This window comes from Lithobates pipiens, unplaced genomic scaffold, assembly GCF_037356315.1.
Source record: "Lithobates pipiens isolate NorthernLeopardFrog02 unplaced genomic scaffold, aLitPip1_a1.2 Scaffold_22, whole genome shotgun sequence".
NCBI lineage: Eukaryota > Metazoa > Chordata > Amphibia > Anura > Ranidae > Lithobates > Lithobates pipiens.
Genome location: NW_027507784.1, coordinates 29,744,421 through 29,760,946, shown reverse-complemented (window position 1 = coordinate 29,760,946; position 16,526 = coordinate 29,744,421). Strand labels below are relative to the sequence as shown.

Below are 16,526 nucleotides of genomic sequence, written 5' to 3'. Positions count from 1 at the left end.
AGATCCCTGCACACTGTATATACTGTGCCCTGATCCCTACACTCTGTATATACCATGCCCTGATCTCTGCACTCTGTATACACAATGCCCTGATTCCTGCACTCTGTATAAACCATGCCCTGATCCCTGCTCTCTGTATACACCGTGCCCTGATCCCTGCACTCTGTATACACTGTGCCCTGATCCCTGCACTCTGTATACACCGTGCCCTGATCCCTGCACTCTGTATACACCGTGCCCTGATCCCTGCACTCTGTATACACCGTGCCCTAATCCCTGCACTCTGTATACACCGTGCCCTAATCCCTGCACTCTGTATACACCATGCCCTGATCCCTGCACTCTGTATATACCGTGCCCTGATCCCTGCACCCTGTATATACCGTGCCCTGATCACTGAACTCTGTATATACCGTGCCCTGATCCCTGCACTCTGTATATACCGTGCCCTGATCACTGAACTCTGTGTATACCGTGCCCGGATCCCTGCACTATACCGGCCGGCTTGATTATAATATTTAATTGCTATATGGAATGTGGAGGTGCTCAAACCAGAGCACCGGTATTCCCAGCTCCAAATGGTCAGGGTGGTTGAGTACCGCTACTTCGTTTCTTTAGAAGAGGGAGTCGGGTCCCGATGATGTCAGAGAAGAAGATGGCAACGCTGAGTGAGCAGCTGCAGATCCCTACAGACCACTGCTGGAGGCCTTGGAGTACTTTATTCATGCAATGGCACATCATTTTGAGGCTGGATGTCTCTTCATGGTTCTTGCAATCACCCCCCTGAGGATGCACCGTGGTGCACATGCTTCATCAGGGAAGCGGCTGCAAGAACCCAGAAGGGGGAGCCAATTGAACAGTATAGTCAAGCTGGCAACTCTGTGTCATCCATAGATATGAATCTTTATTGGCTACATAGTAAAATACAGGGTAGAACTGGCTAATGCATTTCGGCTATAGAGCCTTACTCATCTTACTTGAGTAAGGCTCTACAGCTGAAACACGTTAGCCTTTTCATCACTGTATTTTACTATGTAGCCAACAAATATTTATATCTAATGGGCGAGGCCGGCTTGACTATACTGTTTGATTGCTATATGGAGTGTGGAGGTGCTCTAGCCAGATCACCGGTATTCCCAGCTCCAAATGGTCAGTGTGGTTGAGCACCGCTACTTCGTTTCTTTAGAAGAGGGAGCCGGCTCCCGATGATGTCAGAGAAGAAGATGGCAACTCTGTGCTGAGTGGGAAACTGCAGATCCCTACAGACCACCGCTGGATTCGCTGAGTATGGTTCTTGTGGATAACCCAGTGAAAAGGATAAGAAGGGGTAAAAACACGGGGGGTGGAGCGACATTCAGCGTGAGCAACATCCATTGATAACACTCTAATTGTACCATCTGCTTTATAGTGACCACCCAATATGTGGCGAGAAGGACTTCCTGACTGCTTATTAAATGAATACATTCTGCATTCCCTCGAATTACATAGTTGGCAATAAATCTGAAAGAGCTTGTACAGAGAATATGCAATCAGATTGTAATGTGTGTGTGGTCAGCTTTAGCCCCAGACGAGAAATGAGTCATGTTGGGACTTTATGGATCCTTCTACTTTGTTGTGCTCAGAGCAAATGCTCTTTGCCTCTGTAATATATCTTTCATACCTAATTGTATTTTTCTATGCTTTTTTCATGCAGAAACTAAACAGGAGCTGGAGGATCTCACGGCCGACATCAAGAAAACGGCCAACAAAGTCCGCTCCAAGTTGAAAGGTCAGTCCACCGGTGTCGTAATTATGGTGCAGCAGACCCACAATGCAATGCTCGGTGGCTCAGCACCGGGATGGGGGGGAACCAGAGATGGATCTTTGTGTAACTCCTACATTTAACCATTACAACAAAACAAACTATTACAGCTGAATGTCAAGTAGATAGAAAAGATACAAAGGAATTCAACCTCGTATTCCATTAATAAACCATTGCATACATTTTTGTTTGTAATACAAGCAGTGTAAATACCTTAATAGCCCACACAGCAGAGCTCAGACTAGTAGAAGGAGAAGCAGCACAAGGAGCCAGTCAGGTGTGCTGTAGTACCCATGTGCTGATAAGGAGGTAAGAACAGAGTGACAGAGAGATGAGCCTATGAGTCTGCTGCTTCTACTTTTCACTCATGGGGGGGGGGGGGGGGGGGGGCTCCCATCCTGCCAAACAGGGCTGTTTTGTATGGCAGAGGTGTGTAAATCTCAGGACTGGCTAGAAAAAGTACAAATGCTTTGGCAGGACAAAACAGCTCCCATCTTTTATGAATTGAATTTGTGTATTTTGCCTTTAAAGTCAATAAAACCCATAAACCGGAACCAAATAATGATCACAATTGGAAAAAAAATATATAATATATAAAATATATTTAAAAAAAAATTATATATACAGTATCTCACAAAAGTAAGTACACCCATCACGTTTCTGTAAATCTTTTCTTCTATCTTTTCATGTGACAACACTGAAGAAATGACACTTGTCTACAATGTAAAGTAGTGAGTGTACAGCTTGTATAACAGTATAAATTTGCTGTCCCCTCAAAATAACTCAACACACAGCCATTGAAGGGGTTGTAAAGGTTCAGGTTTTGCAATACTTACCTCCACTGTGCAGTTGGTTTTGCACAGAGTGGTCCCAATCCTCCTCTTCTGGGGTCCCTCAGCAGCACTCCTGGCTCCTCTTCTTGAGTGTCCCATCAAAGAAGCACTCTCCTACAGGACCCCCACGCTCCTGTGTCCTGCTGCTGCGTCTGTTGACACAGACAGCAGGACTCAGCTCCGCCCCCCCTGAAGCCCGCATCATTGGATTTGATTGACAGCAGCAGGAGCCAATGGCATGCACTGCTATCAATCTATCCAATCAGGACATGAGACATCAGCCGGAGATGGTGTGCTCGTTCTGAATGCTGGCAGCACTCATATGTCTATTTCCCAAAGACAACCTCTGGATATGACGCTGAGCACGTGACCTCAACTTCTTTGGTGGACCATGGCGAGGCCTGTTCTGAGTGGATCCTGTCCTGTTGAACCTCTCTCTGTATGGTTTTGGCCACCGTGCTGCAGTTTCAGGGTCTTGGCAATCTTCTTATAGCCTAGGCCAGTGATGGTGAACCTTGGCACCCCAGATGTTTTGGAACTACATTTCCCATGATGCTCATGTACTCTGCAGTGTAGCTGAGCATCATCGGAAATGTAGTTCCAAAACATCTGGGGTGCCAAGGTTCACCATCACTGGCCTAGGCCATCTTTATGTAGATCAACAATAATTTTTTTTCAGATCCTCAGAGAGTTCTTTGCCATGAGGTGCCATATTGAACTTCCAGTGACCGGTATGAGAGAGTGAGAGCGATAACACCAAATTTAACACACCTGCTCCACATTCACACCTGAGACCTTGTAACACTAACAAGTCACATGACACCGGCGGAGGAAAAATGGCTAATTGGGCTCAATTTGGACATTTTCACTTAGGGGTGTACTCACTTTTGTTGCCAGCGGTTTAGACATTAATGGCTGTGTGTTGAGTTATTTTGAGGGGACAGGAAATTTACACTGTTATACAAGCTGTACACTCACTACTTTACATTGTAGACAAGTGTCATTTCTTCAGTGTTGTCACATGAAAAGATAGAAGAAAATAGTTACAAAAATGTGAGGGGTGTACTCACTTTTGTGAGATACTAGGTATATATATATATATATATATATATATATATATATATATATATATAATTTTTTTTTTGTTTTTTTCTTCTTTTGATTTTGATTTACCTATAAAAAAATGTTTTTTAAAAAAAATAATAAATAAATAACAAGAAATAATAAATAGATAATAATAAATAAATAACAAGAAATAATAAATAAATAACAAGAAATAATAAAGTCGTAATAATAAATAATATTACATAATAAATAAATAACAAGAAATAATAAAGTCATAATAATAAATAATAAATAAATAACAAGAAATAATAAAGTCGTAATAATAAATAATATTAAATAATAAATAAATAACAAGAAATAATAAAGTCATAATAATAAATAATATTAAATAATAATGATAAATAATAAAGAAATAAGATTGCACTTGTACCCGTATTACCCACTAAACTTTTTTGCATGAAAATGCCAGTAGCGAAACATCTACACCTAAAAATTCAGCACCAAAATGAAGGCAACAGAAAACATTGATCATTTCAGAGGATATTCTTAATATCATTTAATATTATGATATCATTAATATCATAATATTATTCTCTTACATCTAAATGATAATCAGGGATTTAACTGTAATGATTAACCCAGAGCCCATTCCCTCCCATCCCTGTGGGATCCGTGCCATGCCTATTTGTTGGCAGGAAAGGCACGTCTCTGCGCCTATCTGTGCCGGTTATCCCGCCATTCTGTAAAATATGCGCCGAGTCTGCAGCCGCTGCCAAATGACTGCAATGTGATATAGGACAGGAGCACCACCCTCTGGCAGATCTCAGTACTGCACTCTGCTCTGAAATGTATTTTATATCATTGAACTTATTCCAAGAGGACCTGTCACACATTAAAAAAAAAAAGTTTTTACAAATATGTAATTTAAGGAATTTGATCTTTTATTTTTATAGTTTGTAGAAATATGAGCATCATTCTCACAGCACATACTTCATTAGCTTCTACCTAGACTAGCCTTTTCTCAATTTCTTTTTACCCCAGAGGGACCGTTGAAATGCTTTTCAGGTCTCAGGGGAACCCCGGCTTCAAATGATTACATTCACAGATCACAGTCTGGGATGATGTGTATATAATTAAGAATGTAATAATTAATGAATAGATAAAAGAATGTGGCATACCTAGGGTATTGGGCACCCGATGTGGATCATATTTTAACACCCCTTGCTCCAATTCGGGGGGTCTCCAAACTTTGGCCTATGCAATACATAATATTAAACCCCGATGGGACTTTTAAATCTCATTCTTCCTTTAAAAGTCCCATTGGGGTTTAGTATTGGGTATTGTATGTATTTATAGGGATGTTGGCAGAACATCGCTTTGAGCAACACCCAGCCTTGTTATACTTTAACTATGCCCCATAGGCCTAATTCAGCACATTCCTCTCATGTAAGAGGGAACTGTGATAGTGTCCCCGATTCAAGGGGGGCTCTGATGAGGACTCTCATGTAAGGGGGCTGTGATGTAAGGGGGCTGTGATTGGAACTCTGATGTAAGGGGAGACTCTAATGGGGTCTCTGCTATAAGGGGGGGGGGGGCTCTGATGTAATGCAGGGTTCTGATAGGAACTCTCATGTACAGAGGGACTCTTATGGGGATTATGATGTAAAGGGAATCTCAGATGTTAGGGTGAATGTTGATGGGGGTCTCTGATATAAGGGGGCTATGATGGGAAGTCTGATGTACAGGGGGACTTTGATATTATGCAGGACTTCGATGGGGACTCTGGTATATTGAAACTTTGATGGAAACTCTCATGTACAAGGGGACACTGACGGGGACTCTGATGTCAGGGGGATCTCAGGTGTATGGGGGGAACGTTGACGGTGTCTCTGATATAAGGGAACTCTGATGTATGGAGGGGCCTGGATTGTAATGTGGTACTTTGATGGGTATTCTGACATAAGGGGCTCTCGTGGGAACTCTCATGTACGAGGGGATTCAAATGGGATCTTTAATGCAAGGGTTAACTTTGATGGGGCCTCTGATATGAAGGAGTCTGCGATGGGAACTCTGATGTACAGGGGGGACGCTGATCTTATGCAGGAGTTTGATGAGGACTCTGATATACCTCAGATGTAAGGGTGACCTTTGATGGGAGTCTCTGATTTAAGGGGGCTGTTATGTGGACTTGCATTTACAGGGGGACCCTGGGGGGATCTCTGATGTAAGGGTAAACTTTGATGGGGTCCCTGATATAAGGAATAAGTAGAATACGTGGAATTTTATTGTACTGAAAATGCACCTTTGTCTGAGTAGACACAAACCCTTGCACTGGCCTTGAGTGAAGGAACCCCTTAGATTGTGGTCAGTAAAAAGGAGGTATGCCTTAACGTTTCTGGGCATTGAAAAAGTGGCCACTTACCTCTTCGTCATGAGAGAGGTGCTTCCTCACAGTGAGAAGAATACCCGTTAAGTCTCATACACATGGGCTGAACATTGGGCGTTATCGGCCGGTTCAATGGAAACCGGCCGACATTTGGGCCGTGTGTATGGCAGCTGGTCCGGCAGTAGCTAGCTGAACATCTGGCTTCTGTCAAAGGGCCATGACCGAAAAAGGTCTGCCGATCGGCCTCCATCGATTTCTGCCAATGGTTGAGACCAGTGTTCTGATGCCCCCCCCCCCCCCGCCGTCAGAACACAATAGCTCAGCGGGGAGATTGCTGTACTAACATCAGATTGTTAGTACAGGATCTCCTCCTGAGCTCTTCAGATTTCTTTTCATTCTGCCCGCTGGGTTGAATGAAAAAAAAGTTCTACTGTGTACCAGGCTTTACATTGGACGTCATTTGAAAGAATGGATCATATCATTGAATGAATGAAATACTTGTATAGCGCACAATGCGAACTGAATCGCCTCTAGGCGATCTGGGGATCGGAAGGAATTATGCTCCCCTTTTAGACAGCTAAAAAGTTCCTTGGTGTCATGCCAAAAGTTGTTGGCCTCAGAACCATGCAGGCACCATCAGATAGCAGATCACTTAGCCACAGCTCAAAGTACTAGCAGCTACCTCTGGAGGAACCTTAGGGTTCTACAGAACCATGGCTGACCTAAACCAACCAAGCTGTGGGTCCTATTTTATGATTAGATTGTGAGCTCCTTTGAGCAGTACCTGTCAAAAGTCCACTATAACTTTAGCAATAAATACCTTCAGCTCGTGGATAGAAGGTGGTTTTAAGCCCTTTAATGATCATCTCTTCCATTTGTTGTAGCAATTGAGCAAAGCATTGAGCAGGAAGAGGGTTTGAATCGCTCCTCGGCCGACCTGCGTATCCGGAAAACACAGGTAACCAATGAGAAGCTTTTAGCGTGTTGCCATGTCTTTAGTGTTGGTCTCCCTTGCCTTTTGATTCAGAACCACTTTTTGTTCCTTTTCATTATGTTTTCATCAGCACTCTACTCTGTCCCGCAAGTTTGTGGAGGTGATGACAGAGTACAATGCAACGCAGTCAAAATACAGAGACCGCTGCAAGGACCGCATCCAGAGACAGCTGGAAATCAGTATGTATGATGATGAGTGATGGGATTTAAGGGATTTAGGCTTTTTGGAAGGTAGAAGATCATTGTCCACATAGCTGTCCAAAGTTTCCAGATCTGGGAGGTCACTTTTTTATTTTTGGTTGATCCAATTGCTCAATTATAAGCTGATTGGGGATGGAGAGTTTGTAGGATTGGGAGGAACGCAAAATTATTTCGAGTGAAGGTGATTGGACTGGTCCATGGTCTAGGATTCAAAGCACATCCTTAACCATGCTAGAGCTATGCTGTTTGGGCAGGCATGAGTATTTTTTACATATTCCTTCTAAAAGGATGTTCTCCACAAAACACCATTCCATTTCTGAATGAATTACAATGGTTTGACCATCCTTGGCTTGCTAAAGGCCTCTGGAACCCTGGGGGGGCACCTGCTGAGACACACTTTCATTTAACATTGCTGTGTTGTCACCGACTCCATGCCGGGTGCATCATAGGACAGTGTAGTTAAGCTAGCTTAGACTTTACTGATTGGTAGATCCCTACTACAGTGATGATTATATGGTAACAAGAGGTTTGGACTTTTGCTTGTAAAAGTCCCAAGGACATGTGGGCATATTTGGATAGACTCTTTAGATGGTGGGAAATCTGATGTTTGCCTACTGATGCTTGGAATCCTTGTAACACCTATTTCTCTTGACAGCTGGTAGAACTACGACCAATGAAGAGCTGGAAGACATGCTGGAGAGCGGGAAGCTGGCCATATTCACAGATGACGTGTGTAATGGGGCTGCTGAGGGGACTATGGGGAGGGTTGTGTGCAGTGTAATAACCATGATCAGTTGTTTATTAAGAGATTCCAAGTATAGAGGAAGCAAATACATTACAATGTATCAGAAACCCACGATTTTGTTAAAGGTATAGAAGGGTGACAGGGAGCATCTCTCTGGTTGTAACGTGGGGGGATTGTTTGAACCATTCAGACACTTTGGGTAACAAGGGTAAAGCCCATTAGGCAGCAGTCTGGCATCCCACTAAACACACAGCTTCTTAACGAATAGGAAACCCCTTCATAAATGCTAATTTGACCATAAAATAGTAGCCATTGGGCTTGTGGGGAGGTGCAGCACGATGCGGCGCCAGTAAACACAGAGATCAAGTTGTAGAGAACAGAACTTGTATTAATGCAGAATCCAGTAATTCACTACAACCCGGCAGGAAGGCACCCGACTGGGGGCACTCACACAATATAACAGCACTGTGTCACAGAGAAAATTTCAGATGTGCCGACAGCATCTGTCTTGAGGGGCGAAATACAGCCTGGCCGGTCCCTACCCAAATGGGAAGGTTTCCACGAAGGATGGCATGTCCCTATCTTTTCCCTATTTGTCTGGAACCTCTCCCTGCCTGTAATCACTGCCCCTGGCAGATGGGTGACCTGTCCCTACACTACCCACATGCGAAATGTGCACCAAGCCCGGGAGCCAGCAATGACTTAAATAGGCTCTGCCTGACCCAACATGACTGCTAGAGTCACATGGGTCAGCATTATCCAATTGCATATCTTATCCAGTGGCCCAGGAAACCATAGAGGAACCATGTTCCTTTTGACTTCCTCTTTCTCAGCACTTCTGCTGCGGTTGACCGCCACCTGCAGTGGAGAAAGTAGACTGCACCTGCTTCAGGCTTGTATCCCAGGATGTTTCCCCAGTGACCCAGGAAACCATTTTCCTCTTGACTTCCTCTTCTCCTGCAATGCAGCGGTGGTTGAGCACCATCTGAAGTGGAGAAAGTAGACTGCACTTGCCTACAGGCTGAGGGAGGCCGGTTTGCGGGTAAACTGTTGCCTCCCTGTACAGCAAGACTTCCTCTACTCATTTCTTTTATCAGATCCAGTGAAAACCCAAAGAGGTTACCAGGACATTCTTTATTCTTCTGTTGGCCGCAGAAACTATCATCTTAGAAGGACCTCGCTCTGAGCAAATCCTTACAAAATGCATGATTTTAGAGAAACCCCGGTGTCATCAGGGTATATGAGGAAACTGTATAATTAAATAAGCCTTTTGACTTACTGCTAATGAGCATTTACATGCAAACACAAGCAAAGGGAGAAATCATGTTTGATTAGCTTAGAATGGTGATGCTGGCTGATTACAGATGATTGCAGCAGAAGATGATCGTTACCATGGAAGGTCTGCTATTGAAGTGGCAATTTCATCTTCAGTCCAGGTTAAATCAGGAAGTCTTGTGATATCTCGTATGCAGTGTCCAAGATCCCTGATTCCGATAGCACCGCATATTAGTATATTAGTGAGGCTAATGAGGCAAGAGTGATGACCCTTCTTTAAAGAACCTCAGAAAAAGAACTAGAAATCTGACAACGTTGTTCTATTATCACTGGTTGACATAGTAGCTCTAACGAGATAATACTGATGAACTAACAAATTACAGCATATGAATAATCATGCCAGGAGTATTTGATTCTATTGCAAGTATCAGTTTATTACTGTAAAAGAGTCTGTGAATTACAGTGCAAAAGTCTTATGCCGCGTACACACGATCGGAATTCTCGTCGGAAAAAGCTCTGATGGTTTTCCCGATGGAATTCCGCTCAAACTGTCTTGCCTACATACTGTCACACCAAATTCCGACTGCCAAGAATGCGGTGACGTACAAAACGTACGACGGGACTAGAAAAAGGAAGTTCAATACCTAGCAGCCAATAGCTTCCATCTCGTAGTTGAATCTGAGCATGCGTGAGTATTTGCGTGTCAGAATTCCATACACCGAAGTTTTTCCATTGGGAAAATTGAGAACATGCTATCAAATTTTGTGTTGGCGGGAATTCGGCCAGCTAAATTCCATTGGAGAATACACACGGTCGCATTTTCCAATGAAAAGCTCTCATCGGTCTTTTGCTGGCCGAAATTACAATTGTTGTGTACGCCGCATAAGACAGTTGTGCAAAACTGCTGAAAATTAAGAATGCTTCCAGAAATAGAAGTGATAATAGTTTATTTTTTTATCAGTTAACCAAATGGAAAGTTAATGAACAGATGAGAAATCCAAATCATATCAATATTTGGTGTGACCAGCCTTTGCCTTCAAACCAGCATCAATTCTTCTAGGTAGACTTGTACACAGATTTTGGAGGAACTTGGCAGGTGGGTTGTTCCAAACATCTTAAGCCCCATACACACTATCAGATTGTCTGCTGATTTTTTCTTCAGATTTACCAAAACCATGTAGTGCAAGGGCCAGCCTGATTGCATAAAAATTGAAACACCTAAGGTTTGACCTCATATTATATGGTTTTGGTAAATGTGAAGAAAAAAATCAGCAGACAATCTGATAGTGTGTATGGGGCTTTAGAGAACCAAGCACAGATCTTCTATGGATGTCGGCTGCCTCAAATCCCTGTGTCTCTTCATTAAATCCCAATCAGACTCCATGATGTTGAGATCGGGGCTCTGTGGGGGGGCCAAACTATGACTTCCAAGACACCTTGTTCTTCTATACGCAGAAGATAGTTCTTATGGACATTGGCTGTAGGTTTGGGTTTGTTGTCCTGCTGCAGAATAGATTTGGGGCCAATCACACTCTGCCCTGATGGTATGGCATGAGGGATAAGTATCTGCCTGTATTTCTCAGCATTGAGGACACCATTGATGCTGACCAAATTTCCAACTCCATTTGCGGAAAACTTACAGGGAACCTCCACCATGCTTCAGTGTTGGCTGCAGACACTCATTATTCAGCCTTCGTGAACAAAACTGCCTCCTGCTACAGCCAAATATTTCACATTTTGACTCACCAGTCCAAAGCACCTGCTGCCATTTTTCTGCACCCTAGTTCCTATAATTTCAGGCATAGTTGAGTCATTTAGCTCTGTTTCCATGTCGGAGGTATGGCTGTTTGGCTGCAATTCTTCCATGAAGACCACTTCTGACCAGACTTCTCCAGACAGTAGATGGGTGTACCTGGGTCCCACCAGTTCTGTGCTGATGGCACTGCTATACATCTTCCAATATGGAAGGGAAGTAAGCATCTTTCATCTGCTGCATTAAGTTTCCTTGGCCGACCACTACATCTATTGTCCTCAGCGTTGTCCGATCAATGGTGTCCTCAATGCTGAGAAAAACAGGAAGGTACTTATCTGCCATGCATATGATTGCCCCCATATGTATTCTACAGCAGGATAATGACCCCAAACATGCAGCCAAATATTGATTCAATTTCGATTTTTCTTCTGTTCGCTCACTTTGCATTCTGTAAATTGATAACAATAAAACTATTTGTTTTTCAAAGCATTCCTACTTTACAGCATTTCTTCACACCGGCCTAAAATATTTGCGGAGTATTGTACATCTTCTTTAAGGTTTAAAGGATCACTGAACCCAAGAACAAAAATGTAATATATTGCAGATTACAGTCCTTAGATGTGGTGGCAGCATTCATTTTTTTTAAGCATTTTCAGCAATTAGAGACAATGCCTGTGGATCCTGCTGGAAATCCTTGTAACTTCCTGTGAGCGGCACAAAAGAATATATTCTCCAGGATTTCCCCAGAGCCTCTCCCATCCTCTGGAACTCGCTACCTCAACCTGTCCGGCTATCCCCTACTCTTGCTACCTTCAGGCGATCCTTGAAAACTCATCTCTTTAAGGAAGCCTTCTCCAACTAATCTTTTACCACTTCCATCAGCTCATTTCCCACAGTTACAACCTTTTGTACCACCTGCCCCACCCTATTTCAATTGTAAGCTCTTCTGACCAGGGCCCTCTTCATCCTCTTGTATTTTATTGTATTATAACTGTATTGTCTCCCTTTTATATTGTAAAGCGCTGAGTAAACTGTTGGCGCTATATAAATCCTGAATAATAATAATAACATTCCTTCTTAGTTATCTTCTACAATCTATCAATGGCCCTGCCCCACCATGTAATGGAGATAAAGAGATATGGACATGTTTGTAGCCCATATCAGGAGAGCTGCCTAGGGTGATAGCCAGGGTTTCCTTCATAGACACAGTGGAGGAATAACCATCCAGGGAAGTGTGTTATTTGCAGGGTTACCTGGTGAAAATAAGGCAAAAGAAGCTTAATAATGAAAACAAATGCAACCACCACACCAAGGACTGGTAGGTTGCAATATGTTACATTTTTTTGGTTTGGGGTTTTGATACACTTTAACTTTACCGTTTTAACCATACCATTTGGTGTATAAGTTTTTAATTCATTTTATTGTTGTGGCATTCATTAAGGATCTCAATGCGAGATCTACTTATTTTATATCTAGTCCCACTTATGGCATTCAATTGAAACAAAGAAGTGACTATATCTTACAATAAAAATTATTTGGTAAAAAAAAGTGACTATAAACAGCACATAAATACCTGTCCGAAATGTAACATCTGACTGATCTGCTCTCCACCAACTGTAGATCAAGATGGACTCCCAGATGACCAAACAAGCTCTTAACGAGATTGAGACACGACACAACGAGATCATAAAGCTGGAAAATAGCATTCGAGAGCTGCATGACATGTTTGTAGACATGGCTATGCTCGTGGAGAGTCAGGTGAGGGGACAACGAAGTGACACTGGTGACCTGAGTGAGTCAGTGGGCCCTATCTAATCTCTTTCCATTCCTACTTTCTAGGGGGAGATGATAGACCGTATTGAGTATAATGTGGAGCACTCCGTGGACTATGTGGAACGAGCGGTGTCTGATACCAAGAAAGCTGTGAAATATCAGAGCAAAGCACGAAGGGTGAGTGATTTCATGATGGACACAAGACACTTATACCAGAAATAATGGCAGATATAGAGAAGGAAAAATTAACTGTATATGCAGTAGATAGATGGGCACACATTATGTTACTTGGGGGGAACTGGGAGGCTCCCAAGACATGTAGATCCTAGAGATGAGGGAACTATTAAAATATCGGCTCATTTGCCAATACTTAAAAAAAAAAAAGTCAAATTCAATATTTTTAAATTGGGTGTTTTATTGAAGTCAATGGGAATCCAACCAGGTTCCAAGAAAATATGTATTATAGAGCATCAAACGGTGTATAATTGTGTAGAATGGTTGAAGAAGCTCCCGGCAGCCTTGGCTGATAGGTGGATGGGGCCAAAACACCCGCAAGAAAATTCTTTCGAAATTCTAACAAAGATAGAAAGGTGGAACCTGGTGGCCCTGGCGGTCAAGCTAAGCATACCCTGTCAACAGTAGAAACAGATATAAGGCAAAAACCACCTTTAAAGAAGTCTTCAGTCCCTATTAGAGCCATTTGGAGATGCAAACCACCAATAATAACACTGAAATTCAGATTCAGATTTGGCCATCCAAATCTGTGAAATTCGCTCTGGCTTTTATACTGTGCAGAAGCAAGCCTAGTGGATCCACAGATGTAAAACCAAAGCTTAAATGGATGGACAGATGAGAAAATAGGTTAAGGCACAGTAAAAAAATAAATAAATACAGTAAATGCCAAACCAAAAGGAGATATTTGTCCCCCCACCAAAGCACATTTTAAAAGTGCAATTTCTTTTCATAGTCCGCCAGTCTGGGTACATTTGTCCGGTTGGGTTCTGTTAGATATTAGAAAGTTGTACTACTCCAGATTTCCAACATTTCTGCTCTTGAGTTTTTGGGTCTGAACACTTTCCACAAAGAGGTTCCACTCTTCACGTTGGACTTTTGATATTTTATACATGACGAAAAATCTACCAGAAATAGTGGGAGTGGTCAAAATGGGGCAGGAACATTTAGATGGACAATGTGATCCCACTACAGGAAGCCCAACGGGATATAAGAGATTAGGAGAGAGTTTTGATGTAGCTCAGCAGAAATCATGTAAAGATGAAATATCGTGTTCATGTAGGCAACCTTTTGTGGACATGCCTGGTAGATATAAGCAGTTACAGATATTGGTATGACTGTTTTCTAAATTTATGCCTATCTCTATCCACGTAATACTTCTGACGATTTCTTATTTTTTCTCTCTTCATTTTCTTTGATTTCATCTTCCAACACCTTTTATTCCACCTACATTATACATCCATATCCTTCTACCTCTGCCTCTATTCTCCTCTTCCTGTGTGTCCCTTCTTCCTTACTTGTTTCTTGTGTCCCTCTTTCTTCTATGCCATTTTATCACCTTTTCTGTGTTGCTCTCTCCCCTGTTTTATCCTTCTTATGATTCACTTTTCCTTGTTGACTACGTTCCTTCTCTGCCACTCTTCTTCTGTTTTTTTTTATTTCCCTCATTGCCTTTGTCTCCCTTTTCCCGTCTCACCCTTCTTCTACTTCTGCCACTCTGGCCCACCTATCTCAAACTTCTACCACTTCTACCAAACTTCTATCTCAAACTTCTACCACTTCTACCAAACTTCTATCTCAAACTTCTACCACTTCTACCAAACCTCCACCTCCTCTTATTTGCTCTTCCTGTCTTATTCTTTTTCTTCTGCCTCCATCCCTGGCCAATTCTATCTTATTCTTCGACCACTTTCTCTTTTTCTTTTCTCTTCTCATCTCATCCTTCATATTCTGCCTCTTTCACTGACCCATCCTATCTCATTCTTCCTTCACTTCCTCTCTCTTCCTGCCTCACAAATTTATCTTCTGATTTTTTTCTCTGGCTCTTCTTATCTTATTCTTCCTCCGTTTCCTTTTGCTATTCTTGTCCCTGTCTTATCCTTTCTCTTCTGCCTCTTTCCCTGGCTCTTCATATCTCATTCATCTCTCTCTTTCTGTCTTGTCTCACCCTTCCCTTTCTGTCTACCTCCCTTACCCTATCGCATTCTTCATCCACATCCTCTCTTCTTTTCTTCCTGTCTTACCCTTCCTCTTTTACCTCTCTTCCGGGCCCCTCCTATCTTATCTTTCCTCCACTTCCTGTCTGTTCTTGTTCTTATCTCATTCTTCCTCTTTTGCCCCTCTCTCTGGCCCTTCCTATCGTATTCTTACTTCACTTACTCTTTCTTCTTTTTCCGTTCTCATCATTTCTCTTCTGCCTCTCTCCCCTGCCTTTCCTATGGCATGCTTCTTCTACTTCCTCTCTTTCCACTTCCTCTCTCTTCCTTCCTCTTCTGATTCCCTCTATGGCACTTCCTATCTCATCTTTTTCACTTCCATATTTTTCACTTTCTCACTTTTTCTCTTCCTGTCAAACCCTTCTTTTTCTGCCTCCCACTTCGGGCCCTTCCGATCCTCCACTACCTCACTCTTCTTCTCCGATCCTCCACTACCTCACTCTTCTTCTCCGATCCTCCACTACCTCACTCTTCTTCTCCGATCCTCCACTACCTCACTCTTCTTCTTCTCTATCTCATTCTTCCTTTTCTGCCTCCCTTTTTTTTCTCTTCCTGTTTCTCCCCTCTCGTTCTTTTCCTTTCTCCTCACCTACTGGTTTCCCCTTCCTATGTTGTTCTGTCTTTCTCCACGCTCTTGTCTTACTTTTCCTCCCCTTCTTGTCTTCTGTCTTTGCCCTAAATCCTATCTTACTTTTCCTTCCTATGTTTCCCATCCTCCACTCTTCCATGTTTTTCGTTCCCTTCCTATGTCACCCTTACCTCATTCCCACCGGTTTCTATCTCTGCCCCTTCCTTCCCATCCGTTGTTTTTTTTACTTCCCCCCCTCATGCTTCTGATGGCGGTTGGGTATGTAGAAGAAAATTATGATCATCATCTGTTGTGTTGTGTTGGGTGTTGTCTTGGCCTCCTCTATCGGAGGGACGCTGGGATTCTGAAATAAAACAAAACGCACAATGCAGATTAAAAGGAGAGATAAAGAAGATAGTGAATTATAAAAAAAAAGATTAAAAAAAGAGATACAATATTATGTACATGACAAGTATTGGAATTGACGCACAGATCAGGAAGCTGTGAGTGCGTCAGCCCTTTTTTTGCCTCTGTGGGTTTCACTCAGGAGTTAGGTTACCATCAGCTAATCCAAGCTGGCTGGGCGCATATTAAGAAGTCAATCTGTTCCCGTCAATGGTGTTAACTGACGTCAACCTAAAGCCAAATCCTCAACTGTCACCCACAGTTGCTGGGGAGCAAAAATGCACCCCCCCCCCCAAAAAAAAATCCCAAATATTTTTTTTTCTTAAATGTCTGTTACCCGTATGTTTTTTTTTTTTTTTTTTTTATTATAATTTTTTTTTGTTACCCGTCTGTCAAGGTTTAAAAAAAAAAAAAAAAAAACCAACTGTATTTGTCGTTACTGGACGTGTTCCACAGGGACCCCCGGACATGTTGTGTTGGCAGAGGGTCCGACCTGGCGC

General features: G+C 42.6%; 1 protein-coding gene across 1 annotated transcript in view; it reads left to right on the top strand.

The window, feature by feature from the left end:
- Positions 1–16,316, top strand: part of STX1B (syntaxin 1B) — a 102,771-nt gene extending 86,455 nt beyond the window's left edge. Inside the window, exons 4-10 of the mRNA XM_077447228.1 lie at positions 1,694–1,768; positions 6,970–7,043; positions 7,150–7,258; positions 7,935–8,008; positions 12,673–12,810; positions 12,892–13,002; positions 15,909–16,316. Coding sequence (XP_077303354.1) covers positions 1,694–1,768; positions 6,970–7,043; positions 7,150–7,258; positions 7,935–8,008; positions 12,673–12,810; positions 12,892–13,002; positions 15,909–15,989 — 662 coding nt within the window. The 3' untranslated portion in view covers positions 15,990–16,316. The remainder of the gene's footprint in view (positions 1–1,693; positions 1,769–6,969; positions 7,044–7,149; positions 7,259–7,934; positions 8,009–12,672; positions 12,811–12,891; positions 13,003–15,908) is intronic.
- Positions 16,317–16,526: the final 210 nt, after the last annotated feature.